This window comes from Elephantulus edwardii, unplaced genomic scaffold (assembly GCF_000299155.1).
Source record: "Elephantulus edwardii isolate Elephantulus edwardi_28Jun2011 unplaced genomic scaffold, EleEdw1.0 scaffold00126, whole genome shotgun sequence".
Classification (NCBI taxonomy): Eukaryota; Metazoa; Chordata; class Mammalia; order Macroscelidea; family Macroscelididae; genus Elephantulus; species Elephantulus edwardii.
The window spans coordinates 8,536,429-8,551,063 of NW_006399876.1; the positions used below are offsets into that span (position 1 = coordinate 8,536,429).

At 52.3% G+C, this 14,635-nt stretch overlaps 1 protein-coding gene across 1 annotated transcript; it reads right to left on the bottom strand.

Moving 5' to 3' along the window:
• Positions 1-2,997: 2,997 nt before the first annotated feature.
• Positions 2,998-8,457, bottom strand: NPAS4 (neuronal PAS domain protein 4). The gene is made up of 8 exons (XM_006893292.1): positions 8,102-8,457; positions 7,287-7,438; positions 7,014-7,116; positions 6,631-6,898; positions 6,340-6,449; positions 5,857-5,992; positions 4,312-5,747; positions 2,998-3,739 (listed from the first exon to the last, which is right to left on the bottom strand). Exons 1-8 carry the CDS (start codon positions 8,274-8,276, stop codon positions 3,711-3,713), a joined length of 2,409 nt encoding a protein of 802 aa, XP_006893354.1. The 5' UTR covers positions 8,277-8,457; the 3' UTR covers positions 2,998-3,710.
• Between the last annotated feature and the right edge of the window lie 6,178 nt (positions 8,458-14,635).

A 14,635-nucleotide genomic window follows, 5' to 3' on the forward strand; every position in this document is an offset into this window, starting at 1 on the left:
GGAGAACACAGCACTGACATGCTCCGTTCCTGATTTAAAACCATGTGGTGTTCCCTTGCTCTGTCTCTTCAGTCAGTCAACAGCTTCCTCATTTAGGTATAGATTTTGGTTCTGAATACCAGGGTGCTTTCTTTTCAAGTGCACACACACACACACACACACACACACACACACACACACACGTTGACAACAACTTGAAAGGTTAGATATGAACCTTGACAGCAGTGATGTTATGTTGATGAAGGAGGAACAGGAAAAATCCTCAGAAAAGGACGATTAGAATAGGTGTGATCAGTGTCACTGAATTTCACACGCAGAAACTTGATTATGTTTTTGTTACATATTACTCAACAACAACAAAACCCCAAAATAGTCACAACAATGCAAACTTACATGTATTTAAAAACAATATTTCAGACACATCCTGCCATCATCACTACTACTCCTAAACACCAAAGAAAGGCTTCTTCCTTATGTTTACATTTCTGTTACTAGGCTTTCTGTTTCAGGATAGTTCTAAACTGACAGGAAAGTTGTAAGATAAAGAGTCTCGATGTACTCCACACTTGGTTTCCCCTATGGTTAGATTTCACTTTGGCATGGCACATGCATCACAATTAGAAAGTTCAGACTTTATCCAAGGAGCTGCTCACCTGTTAAGTGATGAGGTCCTAACTGAAAGGTTGATGGTTTGAATCCACACCAAGAGGCTCCCTGGAGAAAGACCAGGTGGTCTGCTCCTGTAATGATTATAGCCCACAAAACCCAGCGGGGCACAGCCTCTCTGTCACACACAACTGCTGTGGGTTGGAGGACACCTGGTGGCAACACATTCTATTCAGATTTTTGTCTGAGGCTGCTGTTCACGGGCAGGGGTGGGGTGTCCCAAGTTCAGCCAGGACAGCATGCTATGTTTTGTGCCGTCTCAGGATCCTCCTGGCTCTGACCATTTATCCCACATTCTTGCCTTTGACACCACTGAGGTTTTCAGAGAGGGCTCCAATCTGTGTCTTGGGATTATAGTCACTGAAGATTCCAAGTTGAGAGTTACAACCCTTCGCCCTCTGCGGAGCTGAGAAAGAAGAGTTTGCATTAGAAATCGATGACTTTTTGCTGAAACCCTTGGCTGCTCCTGGAGATGGTCCTCATAATCAATTGTGTATCCAACACCAGTGTGTGCCAGGCCCAGCTATGTGGCAGGCCCTGCTGCGTGCCATGTGGAGGAGAGCTAAGAGAGACAAGTGTCCTTTCTGAGGAGACTTAGAGGCCAGTTCTTTAGTCCTGAATGGAAAGCAGAGGCCCCACAAAGGCAGAGGGTGACGCTTCACCCCAAAACCCATCTGAAGGAGACAAGGGTGACAGGTCTCTGGGAATGTGTCCTATTCTGTGACCCTCTGGAGGGCATGGCTCAGCGCTCGAGCGTTTGCCTTGACACAGGGCTCAGGAGACTTTGAATAGCGCCATGCTGTTAGACACTCAGTATCTATTTCACTGAGGAAGATTTAGGGTCTGGAACGTGGCGGAGATACCGTCCAAGGCTTCGTGATCACTGGACTTCTAATTCAGCTCATCAACTTAGGTCTGTTCTATGTTCAAAGTTATTAATGGATGTTGTCGAATGACGAGTTCCAGCTATAGCGGGGTGGCACCTGTTCCATCTGCATACACGCTGCTCTTTGAGCCCAGTTGACAACGTCTGCATCAATCCATCCCTTCAAGAGCATCCCTCTCTGTTCTCTCACCACTTCACTAGTATGAAGGCCTCTTCTTTTTTTTTTAATTTAAAATACAATTTTTATTTTATATGGGTTTACTTAAAAAGTTCGTATACATTGTTTTTTACACCAGATCTTTGCCCTTTCCTTTACTCACCCCTCCCTCCACCAGTGGAATGATGTGACGCTATGATTAACCGCCCACCGCCCATCCTCACCCCTTGCTCCCCCACTGCCGGATCCTCACACACATTCTACAATAATGGCCTTATGCAGTATCTGTCATGATACAGTATCTGTCCCTAGAAGGCCTCTTCTAGGGAATTTGGAAAGACCTCATCGAATGCTAACAGAGTCTTTGGATAAAAAGTGTGGAATTTTGCCTGTCTTCAAGGCTGTGACCACATTAAGCAAATAATTGATGGAGGCAATTTGAATCCAAATCTTTCTGTCTCCTAATTTTTGTTACCCCCTCCCACTGCACCCTGCCTGTGCTCTGCTGAGCCTTCAAGCTTGGAGTGAAATTGTACTTTTTGTACACTCTCCCCTTGACCCAATAAGTTACAGCCTGATCAGAAGTTTGGGGTCTGCTCTCCTTTGCATAAGGAAGGGGATCCTTACCCCACAGCTGTGGCTGAGATCACACCTTTCTTGGGTAATCTGGGGTGGGGATGGTTTAGATGCCTGATTCCTGGGCATTTACTGCAGATGAAAAGCCCAGGACTTGGATGCAAATGATGTAGGTGTATTGGCCACCTGTGTCTCTCACCAACTGTGGGGACAGGTCACTTTTCATCTGTCACAGAGTATTTATTTCAGTGCATAAAGGCTATGAGAGTTTGTTAGAGAAAAGCCACTTGCAGGGATATTGGAAGTCGCTTACTTTTCGAGGACAGAATCAGACTTTAAAGAGAAGTCTCTTGCTTTGCTGAAGGATCAGGCTGGAGTGAAGCACTTGTGCTGAGGAGTGTCATTCATCTTCAGGACCAAAGTAAAGTTGAAACCACTTCTCCCTCCCCTTCAGCTTCCTCGAAAGCTGTTGGCCTCAAAAGCTTGGAGAAGTGAGAGAATGCCTCTGACATCCTCTAGTGCTGGACAGGAGGACCTGGGGACACACGAGATAGGATCTGTTCCCGTCCAAATGCTCTAGCATCCAGCACGGGTCAACCACTCTGAACGCGCAGATGTTGAGTGAACCAGTGAATGAGGGAGCGAATGAAGACGTGTTAACCTGACCCCAGACCCCCCCTTCCCCTGTTCATGGCAACGCAAGACACCAGGGTACCAAAAAGGCAAACTGGACTTTATTATAAAGTTGGCTACAAAGTCACCGCAGCACCACGAGGTGGCCCTCTGGGCAGCCCAGGCGGCCTGGCGGCCGGGTGAGTCCCGCACCAGGTACACGCACCCGTGCAAGCACATGTGTGACGGCAGGTCTGCCTTCCTCCATCGGAAAGGAACGTAGCGTCTCTTCGCGCCCCCCACCCCAGGCGCGGGGCACAAAAGTCACAGGAAGAGCCGCTGTGGGGCGGCTGAGTCCATAGGAATTGAAATCCCGTTACTGGTGTGTAGAGAATTCTACGTGGGTGTCAAGAGCCCCTTGGGGCACAGGCTGGCCGAGTGGGCCCTGCATTTCCCCCACAAAGGCCCAGGGGTGGCTTGGCCCCTAGGAGTGGAGAACTGGCCCGGGCCCATTGGGCAGCGCAGGGGGGTAGAGAGACTCCCCCATTCTCCCCTTGAAATCCCATTCAAGGAAACTCACTACGAGTGAATACAATTGGAATGGAAACTGGGATCGCTCGAAGTCTCTTGATTTTAAAAAGAAGCTCCCCTCCCAGTCCCTCCCCTCTCCCCCTGAAATTCTGTGGGGCCTGGGGAATCAGTACATCCCCCTCTGGCCCCCAGAGTCCCCCCAGCAGTCTCGGGAGGGTGGAGAGCGGCTCCACGTCTTGATGACAATATGCCATACTTGACGACGTTAAGTCACAGACTTATTCAAAACGTTGGTTCCCCTCCACTTCCATCTGCAGAGAGAGGGAGAGAGAGGGGGAAAGGTCAGGAAGGCGTGCGGGGGTCCATGAGGGTCTATGGCTGAGGACAGATGGAGTAACAGTGTGACTAACCGAGGTTTGGGTGTGGACAGAGATGCCACCACGGCCCAGGGCCTGAACTTCCCTTCATTCTCTCCCCAGCCCTGCTAGACTCTTGCCTTGTAGCCCCATTAAGGAGCAAGAACACCAGGTCAGACCCCTAATGCTCTTATATCAATTTTCTGGGTGACCTTAGGCAAATTCAACTCTTGATTGTCTTCAGGGGTGTAAAATAGTGGAGAGTTAATCACTCTAGGTCTCTCATAGATTAAGAATCACAAACCATGACCTAAGGGGTCTCTAGCACTCTGTCCTCCCTCCCCTACCCCTGCTTCTGCGCCTAATTGTCCAGAACTTTCATACTAAGGTTTTCACTTGTTCCTATTATCACCACTACCCCAGCTAGCAGGTGGTGCATCCCATTTAATAAAACTGAACTACATCGAGAAGAATTGACTAGCATCTTATTAGTAGGACAGGGAGCACTTGGATGTGGCTGCACTCACCTTCATGGAAGCTGTCTTGAACTTGGCTCTGGAGTTGATGCAACTCATCAGTAAACCCATCGTAGGGGAATGCTGAGACACCTGTCTCAAAGGCGGTTTCGTATGTGGCCAGGTCCTCCAGGAAGCTGTGGTCTTCTGGGGACAGGTTGTTGCAAGGTGACAAGGCCCCTCCTGGGCCCGCTGCCTCAGGACCCTCCGAGCCCCATTCCCCACTGGGGGCTGAGGTGGTGAGATCCATGAAGATGTCTTCCACAGGCGTCTCTTCCAGGAATATGTCATCAGGGTCAGCCAGAAAGTCCAGCTCCTGGCATTTCCAAGGTTTTAGTTCCAGGCTGAGCACAGGGGGGCCAGCCCCTGGCAGGGACAAGTTAGAGTCCAGGGGCTCCAGCCCTCCAAGAGGCTCCAGTCCACCGGTGCCCGCCTCAGCGGAGAAGGGCCTGTCCATGCCCTGGGCCAACTGGCTGATCTGATGGATGAGACGGTCGATCTCGTTCTGCTCCTTCTCAGAGTAATGGAAGAAACTTTGCTTGACTGGAGAGGCCTCAGGTGTGAGGAGGCCTTCTGGCATCAAGGGGACATCCACAGAGAGGGGACCCCGAAGCTGAGCCAGGGCCAGGAGCGTGCAGTCCCCATTACCAGGGCTGCTAGGGCTTGGGGGCAACTTCTCATAGAGAAAACTGCATCCCTCCTGGGCGAAGTAAGTCTTGGTGGGGTTGGGGCTCAGCTGTTCTGGGAAAGTTTGGCTGGGGCTACCCAGATGTGCTTGGAATGCTGTGCTCGGAGGTGTCAGCTGCTCCTGGGTAGGACTTCCCAGAGGTTCCGGGAATGTGGCAGTGCTGGGCAGCAGCTGGTCTGGGAAAGTGGAAGTGCAGGGAGTCAGCTGGTCTTCATAGCCTCTGGCTGAGGCTTCAGTCAGCTGGCCTTGCAGTGGGCTGGTTAGAGGATCTGGGAAGGTTGCACTGCTGGGTGTCAACTGCTCAGAGAAGGTTGCAGTGCTTGGAGTCAGTTGTTCTTGAAGAGAGCTGGATGGAGTGGGCAGATGGGTCTGGAAGGGTTCGTGGAGGCTGAAGAGGAAGGCACAGCCTCCTGGCTGGCGAGGCGTGTAAGGTGGGGTGCATACAAGGTCCTTGCTCAATTCAGTTTGGAGAGAAGGTTCAGGTCCAGCAGGGAATGTCAGGTAGCTGAAGTCCAGTTCTTTGGGGGGCCGGGAAAGCTCTTCGGATGCTGAAACAACACCCAGTTCAGGAGCGACTGGAAAAGTGCTGCTTCTGGGAGTCCCCAGTGCTGGGGTGAAGAGTGGGTTGGGGCTGGAGCACGGCTCTTGGGAAAGAATGCTCTCCGGGAATGAGGGCAGCATCGTGGGGGTGCCCAAAACATAGGCTGCCTGCGTGTTTTCAGTGTTCAGCTGCTGTCGGAGGCTCCAGGCTTCTGAGTCACTGGAGAGGAGAGAGGAGGCAGCCAGTAAGCGTTTGTTGTCCATTCCCAGGGCAGTGCCTGCTTTGTTTCTCCTTCATGCCGACCCCCAGGCCCTGCCTTGCAGCTCACCTGATCGGGTAGTTATTGGCAGTAATGGGGCCCTCTGGACCTTCTGAGTACAACAGGCAGTAAATCCAGGCCCAGCCTCCAGTTTTGGCCTGCAGTCTCACCACCATTTCTGCTTGAATATCTCCACTCTCAGCCACTGAGGAGAAAGAAGACAGAGTTAGTTAAAGGCTACTGGGCAACGTCACCTAACCTCTCCCCTTGCTCATCTCTCCACTGGGCTGAGATAGATGCAACATTTCCTCCTCTGACTACTCTAACTTGCAATCTTCAGCCCCCCACCCTGACCTCACCATTCAGTGTCTTCCAGTTCTGAGTCTATTCCCACCTTGACTCTTACTCTACTGCTCACCCTGTAACATCCCAAACTACTGGCTTCTGGTCCCTCTCCGCCATCATCAATCTTGACCCCAGCCCACTCCTAGTATTAACTTCTATGCCCTTCCCCCACTCCCTGTCTTGCCCCCAGCCTCTCTGGACACTCACACAGGCGGTAATGTTGAGCAGAAGCATGGGCCAGGTCCTCAGGGTGCAGCAGTCCATACCATGATTTACAGAGCAGTTCATTGCGCTCAAAGCCCAGGTAGATTAGGACACTGGGAAGGTGGAAAAAGTGAGGTCAGCTTTTTGTTTTCCCTGATAGATATCCAGATACCTCACTCGCCCCCAGGATATCTGCCCCTCTAGACACAATTTTCCCTGCCCCTGATGCTCCCTAATCTGGGGATCCCCTCCTCTTAAGCCTTTCTCCCTGGGGTCTGAGGATTCTGAGCTTACCTCTCAGAGATGTCCAGTAGAGTCAGGTCCTTGGCATGATGACTTTGGAACATGGCCAAGAAAAGTGAGGCAGGGCCAGGGCCAGGGCCAGGGCCGGGGCGGGATCTTGGTTCCAGAGGAGCACAGAAGGCTGTGAATACAGGATTTCCTGCCCAGTAGGCTCCAGGTGGGTGAGGGTGGAATCGACCTCGAATAAGCACCAGCTTATTGCCTGCAGTCTGGCGCCTTAGGGACTTTGAGGTGTTGAAGCGACAGCGGAAGAGGCGATCTAGGTAAGTTAAGAGAAAAATAGGCAAGAGAGTGAGTGGCTGAGAGATGGCAGCTAGGGAGAAACTGGATAGCAGAGAGACAGTGAACTGAAAAAGTTAGAATGAGGTCCTTACCAGTGTCCAGAGCAGAGGGCAGGGTGAGTTGCTGGCGCACAGTGAGGTGGTCAGCTGGATCAATGATGTCGTAGATACTGTCACCCTGGGCAACCAAGTCCACCTGAAGAGAAGAAAGGGAGGATGGCCATTAGTGAAGGCAGCAAAAGTCAGTGCTTGACCCGAAGCCTCTTGCAGGGATGATTCCTCTCTACCCAGAAATTCTCAGATCTGAAGAGGTGTAAAGCTCATTGCTCCCACCCCAGCCTAAGCTGAGAAGATCCTAACACTCACCATGGAGTGGCCCAGATGCTCGCTCACACTCTCAGACAGGTACAGGAGCTTCCCTTCAGCGGTGAACACCAGAAGGAAGCCAGGAAGCGCTGCCACGATGTCTTCAAGCTCTTGAGCTGAGAGAAGTCCTGTGGGACCTGCCAGAGGAGCGCCTGTAGGACAAGAAGACGAGAGAGTCAGGAATTAAGATTGTGAGGGAAAGCAGAGGTGAAGAAAGCACAGCCTGAGTTCCACAGAATCCAGAGGAATTTCTCAAAGACCTGCCTCTGCATACACCTGTTGACCCGCTGCCCGCAGCTCTTGGCCCGGGAACCTGTTGCTGGATCGCTCTAGCCAGAGAACTCAGATCACTTCTAACAGCAGCCGGCACGTCGGCAGCCCTGAATTTCAGGACCGCGGAGAGCGCATCCAGGCAGTCAGCACCACGGACAGTTACCGCAAACACGCGGAGTTCAGCACCGCGGACAGCGCTCCAAACCCTGCTGCTAAAGCCCTTTCAGGAAAGCATGCTGCACTTCCCCAGGCTCTGGCGGCTCCATCCCTGTAACTCCCAGGCTTTCCCAGACTCCTGAGGCGCCTCTGTGCTCGCAGAGACGGAGCCCTTCAGTGCTGGTTGCTGTCTTCCCAGACCCCTGGCACCTGCCTCTCTAAATCTCATCCAGAACTCAGGTGAGCTCCGTAGAGCACACGGGGTAAAAGTCCTGTCTCTTAGTCTCTCTCCAACACGCTGCCCAAGACACGCAGCGGTCCCACCGGGTCCTCCCAGCCTCTCTGTCCCCGTGCCTGCCGGGTCTCCAGCAGCCCTGGATGCTCACCTCCGGCAAAGAAGACGCCTTTGCGAGTGTAGATGCAGGCGAGGCTCATGATGTGCAGGTAGGACAGCCGGACCTTGTCCGCCTCGGCTAGCGGCAGCAGCTCCTTGAGGTTTCGGATCTCAGCGTTGATCTGGTCGCGGCGCGCCTTGGAGGCGCCCTTGGTGGAGCGGTACATGACTGCTGGCCGCAGAGCTCCGGCTCGGCGCCCCAGCACCTGCGTTCCCGTCCCGACGCGCCGCTGGTAGCTTCCTCCGCCTGGCTTTCCAGTCTCGCTCAAGCTCTCTCCTCTCCTCTCCTCTCCTCTCCTGGGCTCCGCTCGGCTGTGCTGCCCCCCTTGCCTGCCTCGTCCCGCCTTATATAGCTCCTGCCGGGCGTGGGGGGCTCGCTTTGGAGACGGAGGGGGCGGGAAAGCGGGAGGCTGGACTAAGCAGGCTGCAGCGGGAGCCACTTGCTGGGGAGGGGGGACGCTCCTCCTCCCTCCCCAGCTTCCTACGTCACCTCGTGACGTCGAGCAGGAGCGGGAGGGGGACCTGGAAGGGGGGGGAAGGAGGCTGCGGAGGGGGCCGCGGCTGGTGCGAGCTGAGCAGAGCGGGCTTTGCCCTGAGGAGGCCTGAAAAGGGGGCGGGGGACCCTGGTGTCCCACGACGTCCAGCTGAGGGAAGGGCCAGGGCCAGGGCTGAAGACCCTGGCGGTGGAGTCTGTGAATGCAGGGAAAATGCTGATTCTAACATGGATTTGTCTGAGGGGGATAAAGATGGTTTGCAAATCCCCCTCCCCCAAATATTTACCAAACAAAGGTCATGTACGCACATAGAAGGCGGGAGGATCTGCCCTAGAATCTGGGAGGCAGGTCACAGGCAGGGTTCCCCTCTGGGGACCACTCACCCTCGGACCCCCCTGGTCACTCTCAAAAATCAAATCCCCCACCCCGCCTGACCCATGCCCAAACCAGGTCTTATCGATTTGACAGGAGGGGTTACACCAGGAGGGACCTGAGTCTTAAGATGGGATGCAAGCAGGGTCTTGGAGGAGAGGGAGAAGTTGGACTTGACCTTGGTCCTTTCCCTCCACAGCCCAGAACAGGAACACCAACGCCATGGTCTGCACTGATTCTTTCTTTTCCCTTTCATGCGTAAACGTTAGCCACTGGTGAGGGAAACTGAGGCAGGAACGGGGGGTGGGGGTAGGGGGAGGGTCTATCCCTGCACCGAGCATCCCTCCCTCCCCTCCCCGTTTGCAGCCCCAGATTTAGCGGCTCCCCCACCCGCTCGCCAGCCTGCGTCTCCTGGCGGGCCGGGGGCGGGGGCGGGGCCGGGGGAATCCCAGCTCCATATTAGGGCAGGAATCCTCGGCGGCGCGGCGGCGGCGGGCGGGGCCTGCAGCCTCCGCAGCGCTCCGGGGGCTCCCCCGCCACCGGCCCGGGCGGGAGGATGGGGAGGCAGCCGGGCAGCGAGCGGGGCTCCCCACGACCCCCGCACCTACCAGAGACCCCTAATCACTGCCCTCCCCGCCCCTCCCCACTCGGGCGCTGGGACTCCTCGCTCCTGTCCTCCGTCTCCAGCTCTCCCCAACATCCCTTCCTCCCAGCCAGCATCGCGTCGCTCTGCTACGTGCACCCCCAGCCCGCAAGTCTTAGCTCCCCTGCTTCTCATCCTTCCTCCTCTGAGTCTATTTTGTCCATCGCCTTTGTCTTTCTATCCTCACTACAAACAATTACTTTCTGTGGGGGTTGGGACATGTTTTTATTTCCTCCACGACCCCCTTAAAGAAAAAGGTGGGCTGGGGGCCGCTTTGTTGGAAATCTCATTTGGTAGGCTGGGGGGGCGTGGGGTGGGGAAGCCTATAAAGTCCCTCAAGAAGGGTGGAGATGAACTTTGACCTCAAGGAAAACAAAACAAATGAGGTCGAGAAACTCTCCATTTGAATTCTGGAAAAGATGTTCGCAAGAAAGAGGGCGTGGGGGTGGGAGTGCAGCAAAGAGAAGGGTGTTTGAAAAGAGGGGTCCACGGCTGGAGGCCATATCCGGTGCCCTCTGGCTGCAGCTGGGCCACCCACTTCCACCACCCTGTGCTCAGTGGTATGACTGATGTGGAGAAAGGGGAGCGGGTCTGGGCACCCTTGCCTCTAACCCTTGGACCGGGAGCACAGAGAAGTGGCTCCTTCAGGAAGGACATCTCTGCTGTCACTTTCATCTCTGGCTCCCTGAGATACCCCACCTCCCCACTTCTATCTGGACAGCCCCAGGTTTTAGGACCTTTTCCTGGATGAAAATCCAAAGCATCACCCCTGTCTTCCTCACTCGTTGATGTCATAAGCCCTGGCTGGAGGACACCACGAAGTGTTCCTCTCTGAAGGGGGCGCTGGTGGTCTAGTGGATAAGGAATGGCACTGCCAACACAAAGGCAGGTGGTTCAAATCCACCAGCTACTCCTGGGCAGAAAGATGGGTGGTCTCCTCCAGTGTGGTTTACAGCTGGAGAGGCAACTGTGAGTCAGTTCAGACCCGATGGCAATGAATCTGAGTCAGTTTTGTTTGTCTGTTTTGGTTTTGGTTTCTCTGTGCTGACAGGTGTACTGGCTGGACCCTGTCCGGCCTGCAGTAAGCTGAGCAGGGGAGCTGTGCAGGCAGCGGCCGCTGTCCATGGTCCTGAAAGATTTACCCAGCAAATCATGTTGGTGATGGTTTGCCTGGGACATAAAGAAAAGGTCTTGGGTCCACACAAATCTCAGGGTGAGGCCCCATTTAGCCCTTTTAATCTCCCCTGAGGCAGAATATTCAGGAGGTTCTTACAGAGGACAATATTTCTGGGTTTAGGAGTAAAGTAAGTATGAGAGAGAGACCTGGGTTCAGGGGAAGAGACCTTGGATTTTTCCAGGAGAATAGGGTTAAGGAGAAGGTAGTCTGGAAGGGAAGAAGGGTCTAGAAGGGGACAACGTCGGGTGGGGGAGGCAGCGAAGGGCTCATTCTCATCCTAGTTTTCCCACTCTGAGTCAAGTTGAGAAGCTCTTTATGCCCCAAAGTGTCCTCTCCCCAGGCCAGCTCCTACCCTCCCTTACCTCCCACCTCCGTGAAGCTATTTTTAATTGTGCAGAACCAAAAATAGCTTGGCAGCAGCTTCAGGCTGTGGGAGAGGAGCTATTTATATCACCAGTGACGGTTCCGAAATAGCAAGCAGGAGGAGGGGGGCGGCTGGCACGCTAGAGAGCTCCTGGCCGCTGCTAAAAATACTGCCAGTGTGAGTCATCCTGGCCCGGCTGAGTCACCCTGCTCCCTCCCAGCGGCAGGCGGTAGCAGAACAGGCTAAAGAATTGGATGCCTGATGTGGGGGAGGCATCAGAGCCCTTTGGCTGTGGGAAAGTGGGCAAGAGAATGAATTGGGCAAGGGGCTTTGGGGGGGGAATGTGTATATGGCATGGAGAGGGGAGCAAGAGCCATTCAGACAAACTCACTAGGAGAATGCATCATTCCTGGGCAGGCACCAGTGTTCAGGGATGCTCAGGCAATCAAAAGGAGAGAGCTAGACTGTGCAGGAGTGTGTGTGTCTGTGTCTGTGTGTGTCCATCTGCCCCTTTCACTGTTCATTATGTTTGGATGTCTATGTGTCTGCATCCGAGCCTGTGTCTGTCTGAATCTGTGTGTATATGCATCTGCATATCTGTCTGCATGTATCTCTGTAGCTATGTGTCTGTCTCTGTATCTGTATGTCTTTGTCTATGCTTGCATCTATGTTCATAATGGCTGTGACTACATAGCATGTAGTTACATGTTTGTGTCTGTATGAATTTATATGTCTGCAGCTTTGTGTGCACGAGAGAGTGAGAGAGAGGTCCTATGGCTTTGTCTCTCACCTGTGACTATGTAAACATTCCCAACCTCAATGCACCATCTATTGCCCTCTTTGATGCCACTTTAAAAATTCTTGCACTGTCTAGCTCTTGCTCACCTTCCTTAAGCCAGCATCTTCCTCCCTTTCTAACCTTTGAGCCCCAAGCATTTGTCCTTTTCGTCACATGAAAATCACTAGATAGAGGCATGGAGGAAGGGAGGCCTATCTAACATTTCTCCCCCTCTCCTAACATTTCCCCCCTCCCTTGATCCATCCTGGATCTTTCTGGCCCTGCAGGAGTAAGTGGTTTTCCATCATTCCATATTTGGGGAACTGAGAGAAAAGAAGGACTTCTTTAGTTCTAAAAAAAATTCTTGGAGTGGGCACAGGCGTGTGCAGCACACACACATACACAACTGAAAGAGAGAATGAGAGAGAGAAAAAAAAATTATCAAGGTCCCTTCTTTACAGAGACAAGCTCTTGCATCTGTTGCCATGGCAACTCGCCCACTCCTTCCCTGAAAAATCACCAAGAAGAGGTGATGGCATAGAAAAGGGATTGGCTGGTTTCTTTCTTTATTATTTTTCCCAAAAAGGGCTTTTTATAGCAAGAACAAGCCATGAGATCCCTAGCCCCTGTCTTGCATTGCTTTATTAGGGATCTGCAGAGACACCACCTCTCAGCCTGAACCACAGAAGGGGAGGTGGATCTTTTGCAGAGATTTTGGGGAGGATGATCTCCTGAGAGGGAGCTGAGGAAGAGTGAGGAGGATGATTCTCGAGAATAGCATGGGGAATCCTGGTTAGAGCTGGTTTTATGAGGATGTAGAGATAGAAGCTTGACAGAGGACCATCAAGATCTTGTCTTGCTCTGGATAAAGATGCATTTGAGAAAGAGAAGGGAGGCCAATAGGGAGGTAGGGATATTAGGGTGGAGAGAAGAGAGAGATGAAGATGGCCAGACACAGAGAGAAGCCTTGATGGTCTTCAGAGGGAACAAGAAGGTGATAACATGCCAAAGCTTCCAGTAAAATCTTATGGAAGTCAGAGCAGATAAATGGAAATGATGGCTCAAAAGAGAGCCAGTGATGCCTCTGGTGCAGGAAGTCACCTCTGGGCTCCAGCTGTGGCAACGTGGCCTGGGGTTCCAAGCAAATAGGGGCCATAGATGAATGCTCTCAGGAAGCTTCAAAGCTCACCTCTCCTAACTCTAGTCCCATTCTGAGGCCCAAAGTCTTCTTCAAAGCTGGCCACCAGCCACCGCAGCCACATCACTTTGTTGAGTGAACTGTAGCCTCCTGCCAAATGACTGGATGGTGGAAAGGAAGGAATTCCTCGTTGTCTCCTGTGCTTGGCTTGCTTATGAAACGGGGTCACTTGGCGCTGGAGGTTACAAAGCCAGAGCAAGAACACAAACAACTCTGGAGAGTGATACCTCCAACCCCAAATGAGCTGCCACCTGTAGCAGACTTTCTGAGCAAGGACATGACCTGGCTGGAGGTGGGGTGAGGTGGAGGCAGATCCATTCGGCTAATGGAGCAGAGAGATGACAATACTTCATCTTTTCCCTGGCCTATTAAACATAATATCATGACACATCTGACTGATACATTATAGCCATTTGATAGATGATTCAACAGAGGCTTAGAGCTGGAAAAAGACTCTTGGTAACATAGCAAGTCAGTGACAATGCTTCACTTTGAGTGACCTTCTAGCTCCCACCCTCGGCTCATTTTCTTGTACCAAAGGGCAGGCCAAACTATGTTCTTCAAGCCAAACTTAGCCCACCAGCTGTTTCTGTAAATAAAATAGTGTTGGAACACAGCCACATCTCTTCATTTATAGATTGTCTAGAGCCATTTTGCAATGATGTCATGTCAGTCCAAGGACTAAAGTGCACCTGATTCAGGCCACGGTCTTTTCCATCACTTGCTGTGCACCTGAGAGCTGGACAATGAATAAGGATGACAGAAGAAATGATGCCTTTGAGCTGTGGTGTTGGAGAAGAATGATGAAGATCCCACAGACTGACAAAACAACAGATATGTCTTCAAGAAGATACAGCCAGGTTGCCCCTTGAAGACAAAAAGAAACCACCTCACATACTTTGGGCATATTGCTAGGACTGGCTATTCCTTGGAAAAGGTCATGCTTGGAAAGGCAGAACATTGGTGAAAGGAAGGACTACCCTTAACCAGATGGACTGACACAATGACTGCAAGTATGGGCTCAGATATGTCAGGATATGAGGGTGGCACAGGATAGGACAGGATTCAGATCTGTTGTTCATAGGGTCGCTGAGGCATGCTTGACTCTATAGGACCAAACAACAGCAGCAGGTGAGTTCTGGTGGCTTAGTGGCAAGAAGCTGTATTGCAATCCCAGAGGTGTGATGTTTGAATCCACCAGATGCTCTGCTGGAGAAGGAGGGATAATCTCCTCCTGTACCAGTCATATCTGATTTGACGGTAACACACACAAAATAATAAAATTTTTAAAAAAATTTAAAAAAGAAACAGCAACAACTCTGGCCAACTTCATGCTACAATGGCAGTGTTGAGTAGCTGCAGCTGAGACAATCTGCAAAGCCTAAAATATTTACCAGCTGATCTTTTGCAGAAAACATCTGTTGAACTGCAGAGGGGAATTTCAGACCACATCTCTTGTCCCTTTCTTTCTCACCCAAGAGGGAAGGCAAGAGTAAAAGA

Excerpts from the sequence above, each read along its gene's own strand:
- NPAS4 (XM_006893292.1), bottom strand. The coding sequence starts at position 8,276 with ATGTACCGCTCCACCAAGGGCGCCTCCAAGGCGCGCCGCGACCAGATC. Across the intron at positions 7,439-8,101 it reads AGGCGTCTTCTTTGCCGGAG|GCGCTCCTCTGGCAGGTCCC; the intron begins GTGAGCATCCAG and ends CTTGTCCTACAG. Across the intron at positions 6,899-7,013 it reads GCCCTCTGCTCTGGACACTG|ATCGCCTCTTCCGCTGTCGC; the intron begins GTAAGGACCTCA and ends TAACTTACCTAG.